The following is a 19184-nucleotide window of genomic DNA, read 5'->3' as shown; positions in this document are numbered from 1 at the left end:
AAGTTCTGTAATACAATAAAAATAGTAAGTTCATCATGTGCAGAAATAATCGACTAAATGAAAACTATCACTTGGCTAGAAATTAACATTGTGGGTTTGTTGCATGTGTGTGTTAGTTTTAGGGTTTTTTTCTTTGATCTGTCACACATTCAGCCCATATGACCAACCTTATAGAAGAACTGATTTCCTTTTTTCTGATAAACAAGATATTATTTCACTGTGGTCCCACTGCTGATATTTTCATTGTGTCAAAAAGTAAAACAACTGAAGACCTTTGAAACAACAAGAAAAATGAAACAGCATTTTTCCCTAAAGAAAGCTGCAACTTAGAAGATATAGATAGATGATAGATAGATAGATAGATAGATAGATAGATAGATAGATAGATAGATAAAGATAGATAAAATTATTATTTTGGCTAAATTAGGAAAAATACATGACTAAATGATTATTTTAAAAGGCATAAAATTTATGTTAAAGTGAGTTCTACATACACAATGCAAATGTATTTGTGATAGAGTAAACTAAAACATGTGTATTTATGTATGTAGGGTGTTGGTATTTGCTGGTTTCCATTTATTATGGAAAAACTTCATATGAGATGTGGAATACAAAAATATACTATGTTTCATATTCCAAAATTCCTAGTGTTTTTTAAAATACACATTAACGTAGCAGCAAGGGGCTACATTTTAAGTGACCACAGAATTTGGGTGTCGAATACGCATTCACCCACCATGCACACTGAGACGGCGTTGAGGCAGCAAAACACTATTTATTAAGTGAGGCAATAAGTAAGATAGACAGAATAAAGCAAAGTAAGACAAAGAGCAACAAGGAGTTCTCATCACCCGAAGAGTGTTTCCAAGGAGCTGGGGAACCAAGACAGTGTCTTGGCTTCAGGTGTGTCCGGCGAGCGTCCACGTCTGAGAGTTCCGACTAGGGCTGCCCCAGGACACTAATCATATAGGGTTTTTTCCAACAGAATACCAGTCAAGAAAGAATGGTAGGCTATAGCGATTAAAATCAGCAAGTACGGGGACAATGAATCACAAGTTTCAGGGTAATTATCTAATGTAGAAGGCAGGGGTCCATGATTCCGGCAGTGTCACAATGTACATGAGGTTACTATGGCCAAAGGGCAACCTATGTGATCCTATTCATGCGTTCCACCAGCGGGTCAGCTATTGTTCAACCAGAGAGGCTAACGAGGCCTTCCCAAGTTTACTCCTGCTGACTGGGGAGTCAATGTCCGGGTGCCACCTGGACAGAGGGTTCCCCTGATGCAATAAGTGGAAGGCACAAAGGGGCACCTAATTCACATTATTTTTACTTTACAATTATATAATTCCTGTTTTCTTGTTGCAGAAAATTATAGGCTCCAATTTTTGAAACACAATTCCTTCCCAATGTTCCCATATAAAGTATATTCTCCTCAGCAAGAGTTTTATATAAAAATTGTTGCACAACTGAAAAAAAATTGTGGGCAAATATTTCTCGTGGAAACATAAATATTTCCTGTTTCATTAGTTGCAATGATATGAAATATGTCTTCTGAGAAAGGTGTGAGGTATTCTTGGTGTGGCCTACTTGAGGACAATAGTAATAAGCACAATTATTATTGGATATTAGCCCCTTATCAAAGGCGGTGTTTGCAAATATCTTCTCCCATTCAGTTGGTTGCCTCTTTATTTTGTCAATGGCTTCTTTTGCCATGCAGAAGCTTTTTAGTTTGATATAATCCCATCCATTTATTTTAGCTTTTACTTCCCTTGACTTTGAGGTCAAAATCATAAGATCCTCTTTGACCCCAAGTTTCATAAATTTAGTACCTATGTTTTCTTCTGTGCAGTTTATTGTTTCAGATCTTATGTTTAAATCTTTGATCCATTTTGAGTTAACTTTGGTACATGGTGACAGATAACAGTGTAGTTTCATTCTTTTGCATGTGGCTTTCCAGTTCTCCCAGCACCATTTATTAAAGAGGCTTTCTTTTCTTCATTGTATGTTTTTGGCTCCTTTGTCAAAAATTCTTTGCCCATATTTATATGGGCTTATTTCTGCGTATTCAACAAAATATATAAGGAGCTCTATAATTCAACAACAAAAAACAAACAACCCAATTAAAAAATGGGCAGAAGAGGCTGGCCCGGTGGCTCAGGCGGTTGGAGCTCTGTGCTCCTAACTCCGAAGGCTGCCGGTTCGATTCCCACATAGGCCAGTGGGCTCTCAACCACAAGTTGCCAGTTCAATTCCTCGAGTCCCGCAAGGGATGGTGGGCAGCGCCCCCTGCAACTAAGATTGAACATGGCACCTTGAGCTGAACTGCCATTGAGCTCCCAGATGGCTCACTTGGTTGGAGCGCATCCTCTCAACCACAAGGTTGCTGGTTCGACTCCTGCAAGGGATGGTGGGCTTCGCCCCCTGCAACTAGAAAAAAACAGCAACTGGACCTGGAGCTGAGCTGTGCCCTCCACAACTAAGACTGAAAGGACAACTTGACTTGGAAAAAAGTCCTGGAAGTACACACTGTTCCCCAATAAAGTCCTGTTCCCCTTCCCCAATAAAAAAATAAATAAATAAAAATTAAAAAATTAAAATTAAAAAAATTAAAAATGGGCAGAGGACCTGAATAGACATTTCTCCAAAGGTGACATACAAATGGCCAATAGACATATGCAAAAATGTTCAACATCACTAATCATTAGAGAAATGCAAATAAAAACCACAATGAGCTATCACCGCACACCAGTTACAATGGCTATCATCAACAAGACAAATAATAACAAGTGTTGGAGAGGCTGTGGAGAAAAAGGAACCCTCATGCACTGTTGGTAGGAATGTAGACTGGTGCAGCCGCTATGGAAGGCAGTGTGGAGGTTCCTCAAAAAATTACAAATAGAATTACCATATGACCCAGCAATCCCTCTCCTGGGTATCTACCCAAAGAAATCTGAAAACATTTATCCATAAAGACACGTGTGCTCCAATGTTCATTGCAGCTTTATTTACGGTGGCCAAGACATGGAAACACCAAAATGTCCTTCGATAGATGAATGGATAAAGAAGTTGTATATATACACAATGGAATACTATTTGGTGGTAAGAAAAGATGAAATAGGACCATTTTTGACAACATGGATGGGTCTTGAGATTATAATGCTAAGCAAAATAAGTCAGACAGAAAAAGCAGAGAACCATATGATTTCATTGATATGTGGTATATAAACCAAAAACAACAAAAGAACAAGACAACCAAATGAGAAACAAAAACTCACAGACACAGACAATAGTTTAGTGGTTACCAGCAGGTAAGCGCAGAGGAGGGTAGTAGATGAGGGTGAAGGGGATCAAATATATGGTGATGGAAAGAGAACTGACTCTGGGTGGTGAACACACAATGGGATTTATAGATGATGTAACACAGAATTGTACACCTGAAATCTATGTAACTTTACTAACAATTGTCACCCCAATAAACTTTAATTAAAAAAAAAGAATGCTGAAAATTTATAAAGGAAAATTTGACTAAAGATATCCCAGAGCACAATCCAGTTTAAAATGGAAAATAACAATCTCCTTTATGTGTGTACTTTGCTAAATATTTGAAATGGGCACTGGTATCTGGGAAAAATATGTAAGCATTCCAAATTCAGCACAGTTAGCATATATGTCATCCAGTCGATGATATTACATCATATTTTCTGATCTTCAATTCCAATGAAGTTTAATTCAATTCCACTTTGCCTCTCTCACCCCATGGCCATATCCTAGACCTAGTCATGAGCCAGAAGTACTTCTGTTCTGTTGTTAACCCCTAGTAGCTCATTTTCTGATCACAGATATTTATCTCCTAAATTCCGTCATTTTTTTTATTCACACTAAATTCAATTGACTTAATCATAACCATGCCTCAATCCGTTACTCCAAGTCTGTCAGCTCACTCCTGACTTTATATATATCTAGATCTAATCTATCCACAGAACCTATCATTTAAAGAATTTCCTCACCAGTTACACAGAGCTTTATTCTCTCTTGTTAAACCAGCAGCACAAAAAGTGTATTTTCAGAACAATTTTAAAAAGTCCTATAAAGGGGTCATAGTGAATTTTCAAGTCAAATCATTTTTTTTTCTCTTGTCAGTCAGAAAATTAGCCAACAAATCAGCCATCTACAAATAATCCAAACTCATCAATTCAGCAATTTCAAATCTTCTTTAGCATGGGTTCTGGATATGCTCACTTTCTGCTAACTCTCCCTAGTAACCTTGTGCTGGGAGCTCTATTAGTCATATCTTTCCGATCAATCTCCTCCTCCCCTGTCCTTAACCCAATCTGGAACTTTTTCTTACAATTGCTTAATTCCTTGGACTCTGCTATCTTCTGATATTCAACACCCTTGATGTTCTCTGGATACTCTGGATACCAACAATTTTGCACCCTTCTCATTGCTTGTTAAATGTATTTTATAAAAATTATAGTTGATGACCATAGTAGATTAATATACTACTTTCCAGGAAATAATAGCTATACTATTAGGTAACACTTATGGTAGACTTTTTATAAGCCAGACATGTTTCTAAGCAATTTACCCATATCAATTATTTTATTTTCCTAGTAAGCAATACTATTATTATACTCATTTCACAGAGGTAGTGACACTGTACCCTTGCTTGTTACTCTTAGGGTCCCTTGACATTGAGAAGGGGTGATTTAGTTACCTGGGTAGCTGCTCCTCAGAGAACCCACGTATCTCTCCATACCTCTACTCCCCAGAGATGAACAGCTTACAAAAAAGGGAGAAATATTCCAGGCCCAAGACTAAGGAGATACTAATGCCAACGTAGCAGGGACTTGTTGAGGTGAGTTTTCCCATTCCCACTTGATGCTCAGAGGTCAGTTCTGCTTGTGGTGAGCACAGAAGCCCATGATTTCCCTGCCCTATGTCCTGAAGCAGCTTCCAGAAGGAATCCCAACTCTACCGCACAATTAGCCATTTAGACTTTTCCCTTGTCAGTTGCCACCTCCTTAGTTTCCTGAATCTGTGTGGTGATAGAACGAGAGAAAGCTTTTGTTAAACTTGATACCAAGTGAAAAACAAAATGAAAACATCAGAGAATGTGATGGATTCTAGAAATAATTTTGCCATCATAATATCTTGAGTTAGTTATGCAACGCAGGTATCTTGTTTATATGCTCATCAGTAAGTTGTGTCCTTGTTTCCCTCATAGATGTGGTCTGAGTATCAGTAAGACAATGACAAGGAAAGATCATTATTAACAGAAATTTGGGGATAATCTGTATTTGATTGATCTTTTCTAAGAATGCCTGAGAGAAGAGGCAAAAAGAGTAGGGGAATAGAGGAATCCTAATATTCACTGGTTACTAAAGGCTCACATGAAACAGTCAGGGCCATTCTCTGAGGTAGGTATTAATATCTCTACCTTTAAAAATAAAGAAACAGAGCTTCACAAAGCTTAAGTAGGTAAAGTTGTACTGCACATAGCATTCATCTCCACTTCCATCCACGACCAGGGATATAGTATTCACTGCACCACAGTCTCTTCTTTCTGCTGACTTATTGTGCCTTATTACAGTGGGCTATAGGCCAAATGATCCCTTTTATTCTCTCCTAACCTGAAACACTCTTGTCATACAAATCCTACCTAAATTCATGGAGACAATTACTCTTTAAGATCTTTTTGAAGGAGACCTGATACCTGTTTGACTATGAAGATTCTGAAGGTAGAGGAAGGGAAGGATGCAAAAAGGAAAAGGGATAGAATAAAAAGAAAAGAAAAGGAAGCATGGAGTGGCAAAGAAGATGGCTGATAACGGGAGGGAAGACCCTAGGTTCAAGTATCCCTCAAGATTTGTCCCTTTTGGGTAGTATAGGCAATAAAAAGGGTGCATAGGAGTGAGTGAGTGCAGTGAGTGAGGCAACATACTTAATCCAGAGGCTGACCAATATTTGGTCTATTTAAAGAGCTAAGAAAAATATGGAGGTGAGGAGAGAACATAGAAAAGGCCATAACAAAGGGGGAACAGAGGTGTCCTGCAAGTCCCTCAGCCATGGGAAGTTCTGACATATGTTGATTATTTCTGAAGGTTAATAATTTTTCTCTGAATTTCTCTACCCTAAATTTGAGCACAGTCCACAACAGTTTTCCCTAAGCTAACATTTGCTAAGGTAAGCTGCATCAGACCATGAGAGATGCTCAGGGAGCCTATATTTAGCCAGGCAATGGACCTATTTTTATTTTCCTCTCATATTTTCATGCAAGCAAAAATTATGAAAAAAACTACAGTTTTTGTTTTTGTGATTTAAAATTTGTTGAGCTCCAACAGTGTGGGATTGAAGTATTTTACAGAACACTCATAATATAATCATTGCCTTTGAGTCTTACATTCCTTACAAATATAGATTTTTTTGAACACAACGCAATATATATCATAAAACGATTATGTGAACATAGACTGAGTCCTTTATGGTAAAATTTTGTAAGATCCACTGTTTTGAAAAATCCACAATTTTAATATCCTAGTACATCAACCATTTTGATTTCCTCCAGGTCTTCTTTTAGTCCTTGTCAAAGTATGGTCTTACATACTCACTACCATGGTAATTTTTTCCGCATCATATTACACACAACCTCTCCACTTTGCCTGTAAAAATTCTACTAATTCCTCCGGTCTCACCAGAAATATCACTTTCCAAATAAAGCATTCCCTGATTTTTAAAAATAAGTTAGATTTTTCTCTCTAGTCACCTCCCATTGTATTCTGAACTTTTCTTTTGCAGCACTTAACCTAATTGTAACTAGCTTAAAGAGAAAACTTCAGGGTATGTGATGATTGTATTTGAATATTTGTGGGAGAACATATGTCCTTTCACCTGTGGTTGAAAGTTGCAGAGATTTTCTGAGTAGGGTCAGAACTCTGTGTTGCCAAGGTCCCATATGGCACATGGCATAAAGAAGTGCACATCGGTTATAGATGTGCAGGGCAAAGAACTTCATAATAACCAGCATGTAATAGCGAGGTCCCTGTAAGTCCAGCAGCGGCTAAATGGAGAGTTCAGGATTTTAGCAAGTGAGGAAATATATGCATGCACCAATGTGTGAGCAGATATATATGTGCATGCATGAGTGTGTGTGTGTGTGTGTGTGTGTGTGTGTGTGTGTGTGTGAATGAGCTGAAAAAATACCTTCAGTAGTCTTTCCTACCCTGTCAGTCCAAGATTCTATTGTTATTCCTGTGCTGGCCCACACAGTGCTCAGTTTAAAACATACTCAGTTTAGGGAGGTAGACTTCTCTTCCCCTCTGATGCCTTCCTCTGCTGCCCAGGAAAGCCTCCTGAAAATCTTTTTATGTTCCAGAACAGTGTTGCTGTATTCAGAGGTGTGTGTAAGCCAGAAAGAAGCCCCAGTAGATCAGGGAGGTTGTCTTTACAAACTGTGAGTCAAGAGATTGTAGATATCATCATGACAGAGTATTTTCATAAGCCTTAAAGTTTGCATACAAATCCACCAACCTTGGTTCTTGCCTTATTCTGTGCATTACATGTAATCTTTTCAGTTGCTTCCTAAGTCCTTTTAAAGCCCAGAACAGATAAAACCAGTGTGGGTACAAGTTCCATTCTTTTTAGTTTAGTTTTCCAGTCACTTGCTTCAGGTTCTGGTCAGTGCCACTTCTCAGCCTTTTTTAGGCCTCAATTATTCATATATCTGTATTCATTTTTCAGGTATTTTAGCTGTTTTTATATACTGCGTTCTTTGCCTTTATCTATACATTTACCAGTAATATCTCTGTTCACCTATTCCTGACATTGGTCCATATCTATGCTGAGATTGCCTACATGTGCCTATCTCCCCAGCAGCTTTCTAGGGTCAGGCATGTTCACACAAAGACAAGGCAGCTGTTTCTCTCTTAGCCGATCCACCATAAACTACAATTCACAAGGATAATTTTCCATCAACCTTGAACTTCTGTCTAACGGAGACAATAACCCAATGAATAGTGGCAATTTCCTGATGGTAGTCATCTGTCAATTTTCAGACATGAGACCTTTGACCACCTGTATTTTGAGCTTTGTTTTCTTCTTCCCTTTCCTCAGTGTGCAGGGCCTTTTTTCATTATAATGTTATCTCACTGATCTGTTTCTAATTTTCAAGGTAGCACTGATCCCATGGGATAAGATTTCAACATGAAGAACTCTAATAGCTCTTTGGAGTTCTTACCTACGGCGTTCATTCTGGTTGGCATCCCAGGGCTGGAGGCAGAGCACATATGGATGTCCATCCCCTTCATCCTGATGTACATTATTATCTTCCTTGGGAATGGCACCATTCTTCATGTCATCAGAACAGACGTTGCCCTACACCAGCCCATGTACCTCTTTCTTGCCATGTTGGCATTGGTTGAGCTTGGTGTCTCTGCATCCACTCTACCTACAGTGCTAGGCATCTTCCTTTTTGGCACCACTGAAATTAGTTTTGATGCATGTCTTCTCCAGATGTTCTCTATTCATTCTTTCTCTATTATGGAGTCAGCTGTGTTGCTGGCCATGTCCATGGACCGATTTGTGGCCATCTACAGCCCACTGCACTATGCAGCCATCCTAACCCTGCCCCGCATCTTTGGCACAGGAGCTGTAATTGGGCTGAAAAGCATGATGCTCATGGCCCCATTGCCCATGCTCTTACGGCGCCTGCCTTTCTGTGGCCATAATACCCTCTCCCATTCCTATTGCCTCCACCCCAACCTTATCCATCTACCTTGTGGGGACATTTCTATCAACAATATCTATGGGCTTTTCATTGTTACCTCCACTTTTGGGCTGGATTCACTACTCATTGTGGTCTCCTATGGGCTCATACTCCACACTGTCCTGAATATTGCCACTGGGGAGGGGCGTAGAAAGGTGCTCAACACATGTGGCTCGCATGTCTGTGCTGTGCTTGCTTACTATGTGCCCATGATCGGCTTGTCAATGGTGCACCGCTTTGGACACCATGTGTCCCCTTTACTGCATGCTATGATGGCCAATGCTTACCTGTTCTTCCCACCCATTGTCAACCCCATTGTGTACAGCATTAAGACTAAGGAGATCCGTCGTGGCATTGTCCAAATGGTGTCAAAGAAGAGATCCAGAGTTTAGACAAAGGACAAAGTAGAAAGAGACTTTTTTTTCTATATCACAAGTGGTCCTCGTTTGCACGTTATGCAAATAGTGTTACCTTAAAATATGATGTCTAACAAGAGGTTCTTCATAATCTGGCAGTGAACTGGAGTGGGAGTGCAAGTGGGGTTGGATTATGTGTGACAGAACAGTATAAAGAATTTATGTTATTTTAAAACATTTTGTGTGACATGAGGTTTTCTATTACCTTGCATAGCTGGGGCAGGGATGCAGGAAAGATTGTTTATGAAAACATACCTCTCCCCATAAGGAAAATGTAGTCAGGAGTTGTAAGGCGTCCTGGTAAATCTATTGATCCCTTTGTCCTAGAAAAAGAGGAAGTGAAATATGTTACGTTCTCTTGAGTTGCTTATATGAGTTCAATAGCGAAAGGATACACTAACTAGCTCAAAAGGGGTTTCCAGGACTGGGTCTGATGTGGAATTCACCCAACCTCACCCAGGCTCCAAGCTGGGAGTCCCCAAAATTACAAGTCTTGCTCATTATGCAAAATTCTGAAGTTTTCCCGTCCAGGACGTAAAATCTTTCAAAAAGGCAAGCATTCCTTTGTGAATATTAACATTAACATTTTTTTCTGATTGGATATTCCTTTGCAGACATTAGAAGTAATGTAAAAATTTTACATTTATATTTTCAAAGAAAGGAACCAAAGTGTTTAAGATGAAAATGTATACTAGGTACTTTTATTGTTTCAATCACTCCCCACCCACAACAACCCTATGAATTAGGATTAATGCAATTATTTTTTTCAGATGAAAAGCTGGAGCTTAGATATAGTAATCAACTTGTTCAAACCTACATAGCCAAGAGCTGGCATTGGAATTCAGTTGGGTCAAACTCCAGAATCTCAGCTATTAACCCCTTTACTATACTAACTGAGCAAGAACTGCAACAACCTGGATCCTTTTTACTTGTCAATGAAGTAGCATTAACTGAGCACCCTCAATGGGCCAGGTGCATATCTAGGCCCTAGAGATAAAGTGGTGACCAAAAAGACAAGGTCCCTTCCTTCCCTCCTGAAGCTTAGAAATAATTTTTGTGCCTCTGCAGAGCTCCATTTTATACTTCCTGAAGTGATGTTTAGAATCAGTTTTTTGGGTTTTTTTTTTTTAAGATTTTATTGAGGAAGGGGAACAGGACTTTATTGGGGAACAGTGTGTACTTCCAGGACTTTTTTACAAGTCAAGTTGTTGTCCTTTCAATCTTAGTTGTGGAGGGTGCCGTTCAGCTTCAAGTTGTTGTCCTTTCAGTCTTAGTTGTGGAGGGCGCAGCTCAGCTCCAGGTCCAGTTGCCGTTTCTAGTTGCAGGGGGCACAGCCCACCATCCCTTGCGGGACTGGAGGAGTTGAACTGGCAACCTTGTGGTTGAGAGCCCACTGGCCCATGTGGGAATCAAACCGGCAGCCTTCGGAGTTAGGAGCATGGAGCTCTAACCGCCTGAGCCACCGGGCCAGCCCTAGAATCAGTTTTAAATAGACCTTATAACATTCCAAAACACAAATAAAGTTTTGAATATAAATTTTAAATTAAAAATATTTTTTTCGCATTGTACATTGTAGAGATGCCAAAAATGGCCAAAGATTTTTTTGTTAAAGTTAATTCTGTGTCTCTACTCCAGGTTTCCAGGTAATCTGTTTGCACAGATTCTTACTTAGGGGTCTTCAATTGCCTACAACGATACCCTAGATTCATAGCCCTCTGATGGATGACAGAACTCTGCAGGGAACTAAGACTGAGAAATATCAAATGAAACCAAGCAGGTAAATACACAGGAAGAACCATCCCACAGATGACCAGAGAAATTAGAATGGCAATTCCCTGGGAGGAGAAGAGGGGATATCTTTAGAATATCTGCAGAAAGACATCCTATAGCAAGAGAAGTACAGGAAAGAATGATGAAACCAGGTTGTCAGGTGCCTTGACATAAAATGAAAATCTCTCACTGTTTCCTTCTCCCTCTCTTCTTCTCCTGGTATACTCATTATTCTTATATTGCTCTTTCTGATGGAGTCAGATAGTTCTTATAGAGTTCTTTCATTTATTTTAACCTTCAAGTCTCTCTCCTCTTCCATCTGCATCATTTCCAGATTTCTATCTTTGATATCACTAATTCTTTCCTCCATCTGGTCAGCTCTATTTCCTAAGCTCACTATTCAAATGGAAGGAGACATTGGAAAACAACACCTCTGATACGAGGCTAACATATCTAAAATATATGAAGAACTCATACAACTTCAACAACAAACAAACAAAGGATTAAAAAATGGGCAGAGGACCTGAACAGACACTTCTCCCAAGAAGACATACAAATGGCTAATAGATATATGAAAAGACGCTCAAATTCACTAGCTATGAGGGAAATGAAAATCAACCCCCCAGTGAGATACCATCTCATACCTGTTAGAATAGCTGTTATCAACAAGACAAGGAATAACAAGTATTGGAGAAGATGTGGAGAAAAGGAACCCTCATATACTGGTGGTGGGAATATAGATTGATATAGCCACTACAGAAAACAGTATGGAGTTTCCTCAAAAAATTCAGAATAGAATTAACATACAACCCAGCAATTCTTCTGGGTGTCGACCAAAAAAATCTGAAAATATCTGTCTGTAAAGATGTATGTATCCCTATGTTCATCTCAGCATTATTCACAGTAGCCAAGACATGGAAATAACCAAAGTTAGATGATTGGCAAAAGATGACGTAGAACATAAATACAATGGAGTATTAACTCAAGTATTCCATATAAACTCTAGTAACTTAAAATTTAGATCTTTAAAAATTATTTTGATCCTTTATTTCCTCAATAAGACAAAATGATGTCTTTATATTCAGATAGGCATGAAGCTAAATTATAAATTAAAACACTTAAGAAAAATAGATGAAATATTCTAAGTGTTTCCACATTCATCAAGAAATATTTGCTTCAGATCAATGCTCTTGCCAAGAACAATTAGAAAAGTTAGGAAAATATTTTGTAAATGACTTCAGAGAGCACCCAATGCAACGAAGATGGAAAGGCTAAGATTGCAACAAGGGAAGCACAGAGAAATGAACTTGATATTCTGTACCATTATCCCACTTCAAAAAAATTGTCAATTCAAAAGTAATAGCTGATAAAATGAGAGGAGCTTACAGCAGTCTCAAATGACTGGAGTGCAGAGGCATAAAAATTAAAACACAAGGATCCTCATGGACCAGAGGGACTGGTAAATTTCTAGGCATTTATTTAGATTCCAAAAAACTTACATAGTGAACTAAAGGAATATTAGAAATACACTTGCCTAATATAGGTTATTTTTAATAAACTCACTACCTAATTTTACAACTCTGTGTGTAAGAATTAGGGTGACAAATCATCTCAGTTTTTTCCAGGACTTTTCTAGTTTTATCTCAAAAAGTACCATATCCTTGGAAACCCCCTTAGCCACAAATTGAGATGGCTGGTCACTCTAATTAGAAGTAAACTTAAATACTCTCAGCAGGAAGACATTAACCAGCGTCTCAAATTATCCTTGTAATTTTTCATTATGCTCATTAAAATATAACCAGAAATGCAAAATACAAAAATTGAAAAAAATCAGGAGAAAAATAGAAGTCAGGCAAAGGATTAGATCCACAGAGGTTTCAGCTATTGCAGTTAGCATACCCAGACATTAAAATAATTTCAATTAATATTGCCGAGAACTCAAATTTCAAGGTATAGAATTTAAGCAATAAGTTGAAACTATTAAAAATAAAATGGAAATCCTAGAACTAAAAAATAACTGAAATTAAAAGCACAATGGATGGGTTTAATCATATTTGACACAACTGAAGAAAGAATCAAGGTATTGGAAAATAATTTAGAGTATAACCAGACTATATATGTGAAAGGACGAAGCATAATGGAGAAAAAAGAAAGAAAGAAAAAGAAAAAAAATTCTTAAAGGACTTACAGTATTTGCTGGACAGTTCAGTTGCACATATAATTGGAGCCCCAGAAGGAGAGTGTCTTGGGAAAAAAGCAATATTTGAGTATAATGATTTAATAGTTTCCAACATTGACATAAACATAAGTCAAAGATTCAAGAAACGCCATGGACTACTACATACAGTCTAAATTTCATTAAATTTACATTTTAATGTAAATACTATTGACAATGTTAGACATTCACACAGTTGGATCTCCTACTTGAATGCATGTATGTTGAAAATACTCACGTTAAGTCTCTATTTCAGTGATTCTGGTGTCTCTCCCCAAAGTCAACAAATATTTTCATTTTATTGCATTTCTTTTTAGGAAAGCATTTATATATAAACAAGAAATTACATGCATTTATACTTTTTCCCAGTGAAATTTATGTATTGTTCTCTCCTTGATTTTTAATATACACATATATCTTTGAGAGAATTCCTAACCAGTACATGAAGAGCATCATCATTTGTTTTCACGTCTACGTAATATTTCACTGTGTCAATCCTGGTACATTGTAGGTTACCAGGATTTATATACCAGTTCACGGTTGATGAATATCTAGTTTGCTTCCATTTTTTTCTGTTCTCATAAATAATATTGTAGTGAATCACCTTGTATACATGTCAATTTGCATGCATATAAATGCATTTGTAAACAAAATTTTTAAAAGTAGAATTGCTGAGTAAATAATTTTGTTTATAATTTTTATAGGTACAGCATTATTATTTCCTTTTTATAAGTCATACCTATTAACTCTGCCATCAGCAATTGTGAAAGTGCTTTTTTCATCATACCTTTCCTAACTTATCTGTTTTAACATTTTTGAATTTTTGTAATATGATGAATAAAAACTATCTCAATTTGATTTCAATTACTTTCTACTTTAAGTGAGAGTGAACAGCCTTTCAGATGATCAGGGAATATTTATACCTCCATTTCTTTGAAATTTGTTTATCTCCTAAATCCATTTCCTATTATGTCAGAGGTCAGCAAACTTTTTCCTGCAAAAGGCAAGATAATAAATATTTCAGGCTTTGTGTGCCATGCAGCTTCCTTCAAAACTACTCAGTTGTGCTATTGTAATGTGAATGTAGCCATACACAACACATAAATAAATGAACATGAGTGTATTCCAATAAAACTTTATATATGGACACTGAAGTTTGAACTTAATATATGTATCATGTGTCACAATATATCATTGTCTATTGTTTATTTTTCAATCATTTAAAAATTTAAATGCAATTTTTATCTTGTGAGCCATACAAACACACACACACACACATGCACACACACGCACAATATTCTGTTTCTTTAAACAGTGTCTACTCTCTTAATATAAACAATAATGAATTAAATGGACTTCCCAGTCCACCACCATCTTCTACCCCCTACCTTATTTCTAAAATATTTTATTAAGGAAATGTTCAGACATACATAAAAATAAAGAATATTATAAAGAATTTCCATGTACTCTTTCTTCAAACTCAACTTCAAGAATTATCAATATTTTATCAATTTTGACATTATACCTTTATACTGTGAATATAGTATTTAGTTTAATGCTTTATTTTCAATTTTAAATTTGTCTCTTAAGCCTTAACTACTAATGATGGAGTAATCATATACTTAATACTACATCCCAAATGTAATATAACACTACATTCCCACCCAATTTCTCTTCTTCATTTAACTTCTACATTTTCTGAGTTTATAACTTTATATTCTGCTCTATAATCTTAATCTCCCTTTTGAAGCAGTGGGAATCATGTAGAAGTGGATATTCCTTGGAATAGATTTTAAAAGCCAAATATGATCAGAGGGTAAGGGGGGAACGGGGTGGTAGATGAGGGTAAAGAGGATCAAATATATGGTGATGGAAGGAGAACTGACTCTGGGTGGTGAACACACAATGGGTTTTATAGATGATGTAAGACAGAATTGTATACCTGAAATCTATGTAACTTTACTAACAATTGTCACCCCAATAAACTTTAATAATAAAAAAAAGCCAAGTATTCCAGATACAGGAGGAATCACAAAGACAAGCCATGTTTGTGGAAATACTGTGCCTCCAGTAGTAGAAACCAAAAGAAACATTCACAGTGAACACCTAAACAGCTGCCAGTTTTCACTGTCTAGAGAGAAGTATAGTCTAAATAAAGTCATACATAAAATCCTAGATCATTTGTCTCTCGATGGCACCCTTCACAGCCCATTCTTGCATGAGAAGAGATCCAGCCTTTTAGGGAAGAAGTAAAGGACAACATATGTTGAGGTTACTACTTTAAGACACTGGAAGAGGAAATCACATTTTGCCTTTCTGACTTTGGAATCTACCAAGAGATCTGAGATACATTCCCCCAAATCATCAAGCTGTATCAAATCTGAGTTTGGTCATAAGCAAGATGACAACATCAAAGGGCAATTCCAACATAACGGTCCTTCTCCAAACCACATCAGCTACTATAGTAAGCAAAAGGAAATTAATGATCTCTGGGAAAAAAAATCTTCCAGGATATGGGCTATGTCTTTTTCATGTCATCTAACAGCATCTTCACATTTCCTTGCGTCAGCTAGCTCAATTGTTGGTACAAGTTTAGCACTCAGTAAATGTTTCTGGCTATTACAGTTACTATTTGTTATTTTTCCTGGTTCTGTCCCTTTGGGCCTCAGGTCTCAGAGCACGATCTCCATATTCCTATGAGATTCCTATGAGATCCAGAGGTTTCCCCATACACCTCCTAAATTCCAACCTGGAATCTTCGGAACATATAGATGCACTCAGCCACAGAGCAAAGAATAGAAGCCAGAGAGAGCACTGAAAGAACAAGAAAGCACAAAGGTAAGGCTAGGGTACTCCATGGACAATTAGCAATAAGAGGAGGCGGGATACCTGCAGAGTGAGAACAGGAAACACTCCTTAGAGACAAGGGAGAGAATGCAGCCAACCCGTTTCAGACATATATTGACAGGATGTGGGATGGAGATGTGACAACTAGGGAACATGAAATGAAGTAATTCATCAAGATATTTATCACTGTCCTCCAACAGAGTTCAAAAAGTAGCCCTGATGCCATTATTCTCTTTTACAGCAAACCTGTGGTTATCAAAGCTGAAGACTTTTCAGTGCTTATTGGTAAGTGCCAGCAGATCATCTATCAACAAATCCTGCCCTGAAAATTGGCCTTTCCTGAGTGGTAGCCCCTCTGCTCCTATTTTTACTTGTCCTTCTGTCTTTCTTGCAAATGGCTCAACAAATGTCTCAGAAAGAGGTGGGTTCAAGGGAAGCATGAAAGCATCTGATGAGGGATGAACAGAAGCCAGCATGAACCAGCCAGAGGCTTGTGAATTATACCGCCCTCAAGTAAGGGCCTGATAGGTTAGAAGCTAATGCGAAGGTAAAGAATCATTTCCTCAGCATTTGCCAGTTAGAGTCCACACCTTAACACACAAGGACAAATCATAGAAGCAAAGAAGCAGGGCTGGAAGAAACATAAAGATCTCAATAAACTACTCCACAACTAATGCAAAAGACCTCGCTATCTGCACCTAGTAGAAAATTTCTAAGAGTTTTACCTACCAGGAGAGTTAGAATTATTTGAGAGACTAGAAATAAGTGCCTTACAGAAGAGAAAAGTTATTGTTAAGTTTTTACTGATATTAAGACTTCACTTTTTTTTTTTCCTTAACACATACCCATTGGCTTTAGGTCCGTCCTGAGGTCAGAAAGATCCAGTATAAGTCCTTAAATTCTGTATTCTCTGATACACTTCAGAATGATTTATCTTGTCTCCTTTTTTGTCCCATTCCCTGCCACACACATGTGGCCATAAACACTCACACTTACACATACTCACAGAAACACACACTCTTATATTTATCACTTGCTTCTCTTCAGAGAACTGGAATTTCCCCCAAACTCTATTTTGTTTTGTCCTGGCCCACACCCTCTCCCCCAACTAAAAGTGTAATATCACTCCCTGACTTGAAGCCTTTCAATGGCCCCACTTTCATCCTTTAATGCCCTTCTTCTATTCTCACCCTCTTTTCTGCCACAGTTCCCACCACCTCTGCAATCGGCCCCACACTTGAGGGCTATAGAAAACTAGAGGACTTCACTTCCTGTCAGGTACTATCACCATTTGCTTTGTTTGAAATACTTATCTCCCATCGTACCCCCCAACACACACATTTCTTTTTGAGTTTCTACTCAAAATACAAAACAGCTGATAGACCACTTCCTCCATTCAGACTTCCTTGGCTTTTCAAAGAAAAAGAAACAAATCACTCTTTCATCAGTGCCACATATCCCTCATTATTTAAAATGATAGGCATCAATTATGCAATTATTAAGTGAGTTAAAATACCCAAATCTCTAGGAAGAGTATCTGACACATTGTAAGTTCTCTGCAAATGCTGCTGCTGTCACTTGCTATCCCCACACTCTGCCATCCACGGTAATAAGCATATCACATGGATTATCTCAGTTGTATTCAACTACACCACTATGAGATATTTTACTTGTAGAGTACATACTGAAATTTGAAATAACTAAAGCTTGAGAGTAAGTATTTGGAAGTCACACAGAAAGCTTGATGTCTTGGCTCTCAAAAATCCTCTCAATATGGCATTATTTTACTCCTACTAATTTTTCTCTTTTTTAGAATTCAGGATCTTAGCTTTGTTAGCCATAAATATAAATTCTGTCAAAATCAAATATATCACCCTACTAATATTCACACCAAGCAAGCGAAAGTAGACTGAAATATGAAAACAAAGGGAAGTACAGTAGTCTCCCCTTATCCCCAGTTTCACTCTTCACACTTTCAGTTACCTGTGGTCAACCATGGTCCAAAAATATTAAATACAAAATTCCAGAAATAAACAATTCATTAGTTTTAAATCACAGTACGGCACTCTGAGTAGCATAAGGAAATCTCGCACAGTCTCACACCGTCCTGCCCGGGAAGTAAATTATCCCTCGTCTAGCATATTCACAGTGTATACACTAACTGCTCTTTAGACCTTAGTAGCTATCCCAGTTATCAATTAGGTTATTAGGGAGAGAGAAAGACCGCATTCATATAACTTTTATTATGGTATATTGTTATAATTGTTCTATTTTATTAATTTTTTATAATTGGAGTATATATTTATTGAACATGTACAGCATCTCAAATAATTTTTTTGTGCTTGATTCTTTGTCATACATTTTTTTTATTAGTTTCAGGTGTATAAAACAATGTAATAGTCATACATTTACACCCCTCACAAAGTAGACTCAGAGATATAGGGGGAATAAGAAACAACCTGATGGTTGCTAGATGAGACAGGGGGTGGGGATGGGGGAGAAGGTAAAGGGATTAGAAAGTAAAATTGGTAGTCACAATGTAGCCACAAGGCTATGAAATACAGTTTGGGGAATATAATCAATAATATTTTATTATTAAGTATTATTGTTAATTTCTTACTGTGCCTAACTTATAAATTAATCTTTATCATAGGTATGCATGCATAGTCATAAACAGTGTATATAAAGCATTCGATACTATCCATGGTTTCAAGCATCCACTGTGGGACTCAGAACATATCCCCAAAGGATAGGGGAAGACTGCTGTACCACATGCATGAAAAAAATATGTGCCCTACTATCCAAACAAACAAAAAGTGATGTAGTGATTCAAATTATGGTCAAGTTTCTGGATCTAGCAAGAATGCAGTCAATGATCAAATGTTGAATAGTACCAAGCTAGATGGCCTCATGTAGCCATCACATAGACGTCATTTCCTGGAGACCTGAATAAGACCTGCCCCCTACGCAGTGCTTGGATGGGCACCACCACCATTTGTCTATAGGATTTTTTCTTTTAATCTTCTACAAATGACCAAATATCTCTCTGATTAGCATGTTCTTTATTTAGAATATTTTATAAGTTTTTAATAGCTCAGATATATTAATCAGGTCTATCAGGACTCGGAGCTAAGAAGTTTTTAAAAACCTTTGCTCTGGCAGCCTGTCT

General features: G+C 37.5%; 1 protein-coding gene across 1 annotated transcript; it reads left to right on the top strand.

Annotated features, from left to right (window-relative positions):
* The first annotated feature begins 8205 nt into the window (after window positions 1-8205).
* LOC117031297 (olfactory receptor 51J1-like) lies at window positions 8206-9159 on the top strand. The gene is given in 3 exon segments (XM_033121839.1): window positions 8206-8506; window positions 8509-8771; window positions 8773-9159. Coding segments are annotated over 3 exon segments (951 nt in total).
* The last annotated feature ends 10025 nt before the right edge of the window (window positions 9160-19184 follow it).

This window comes from Rhinolophus ferrumequinum, chromosome 11, assembly GCF_004115265.2.
Source record: "Rhinolophus ferrumequinum isolate MPI-CBG mRhiFer1 chromosome 11, mRhiFer1_v1.p, whole genome shotgun sequence".
Lineage (NCBI taxonomy): Eukaryota > Metazoa > Chordata > Mammalia > Chiroptera > Rhinolophidae > Rhinolophus > Rhinolophus ferrumequinum.
Note: the sequence above shows the minus strand (reverse complement) of the source record. Positions and strands in the feature narration are given on the sequence as shown.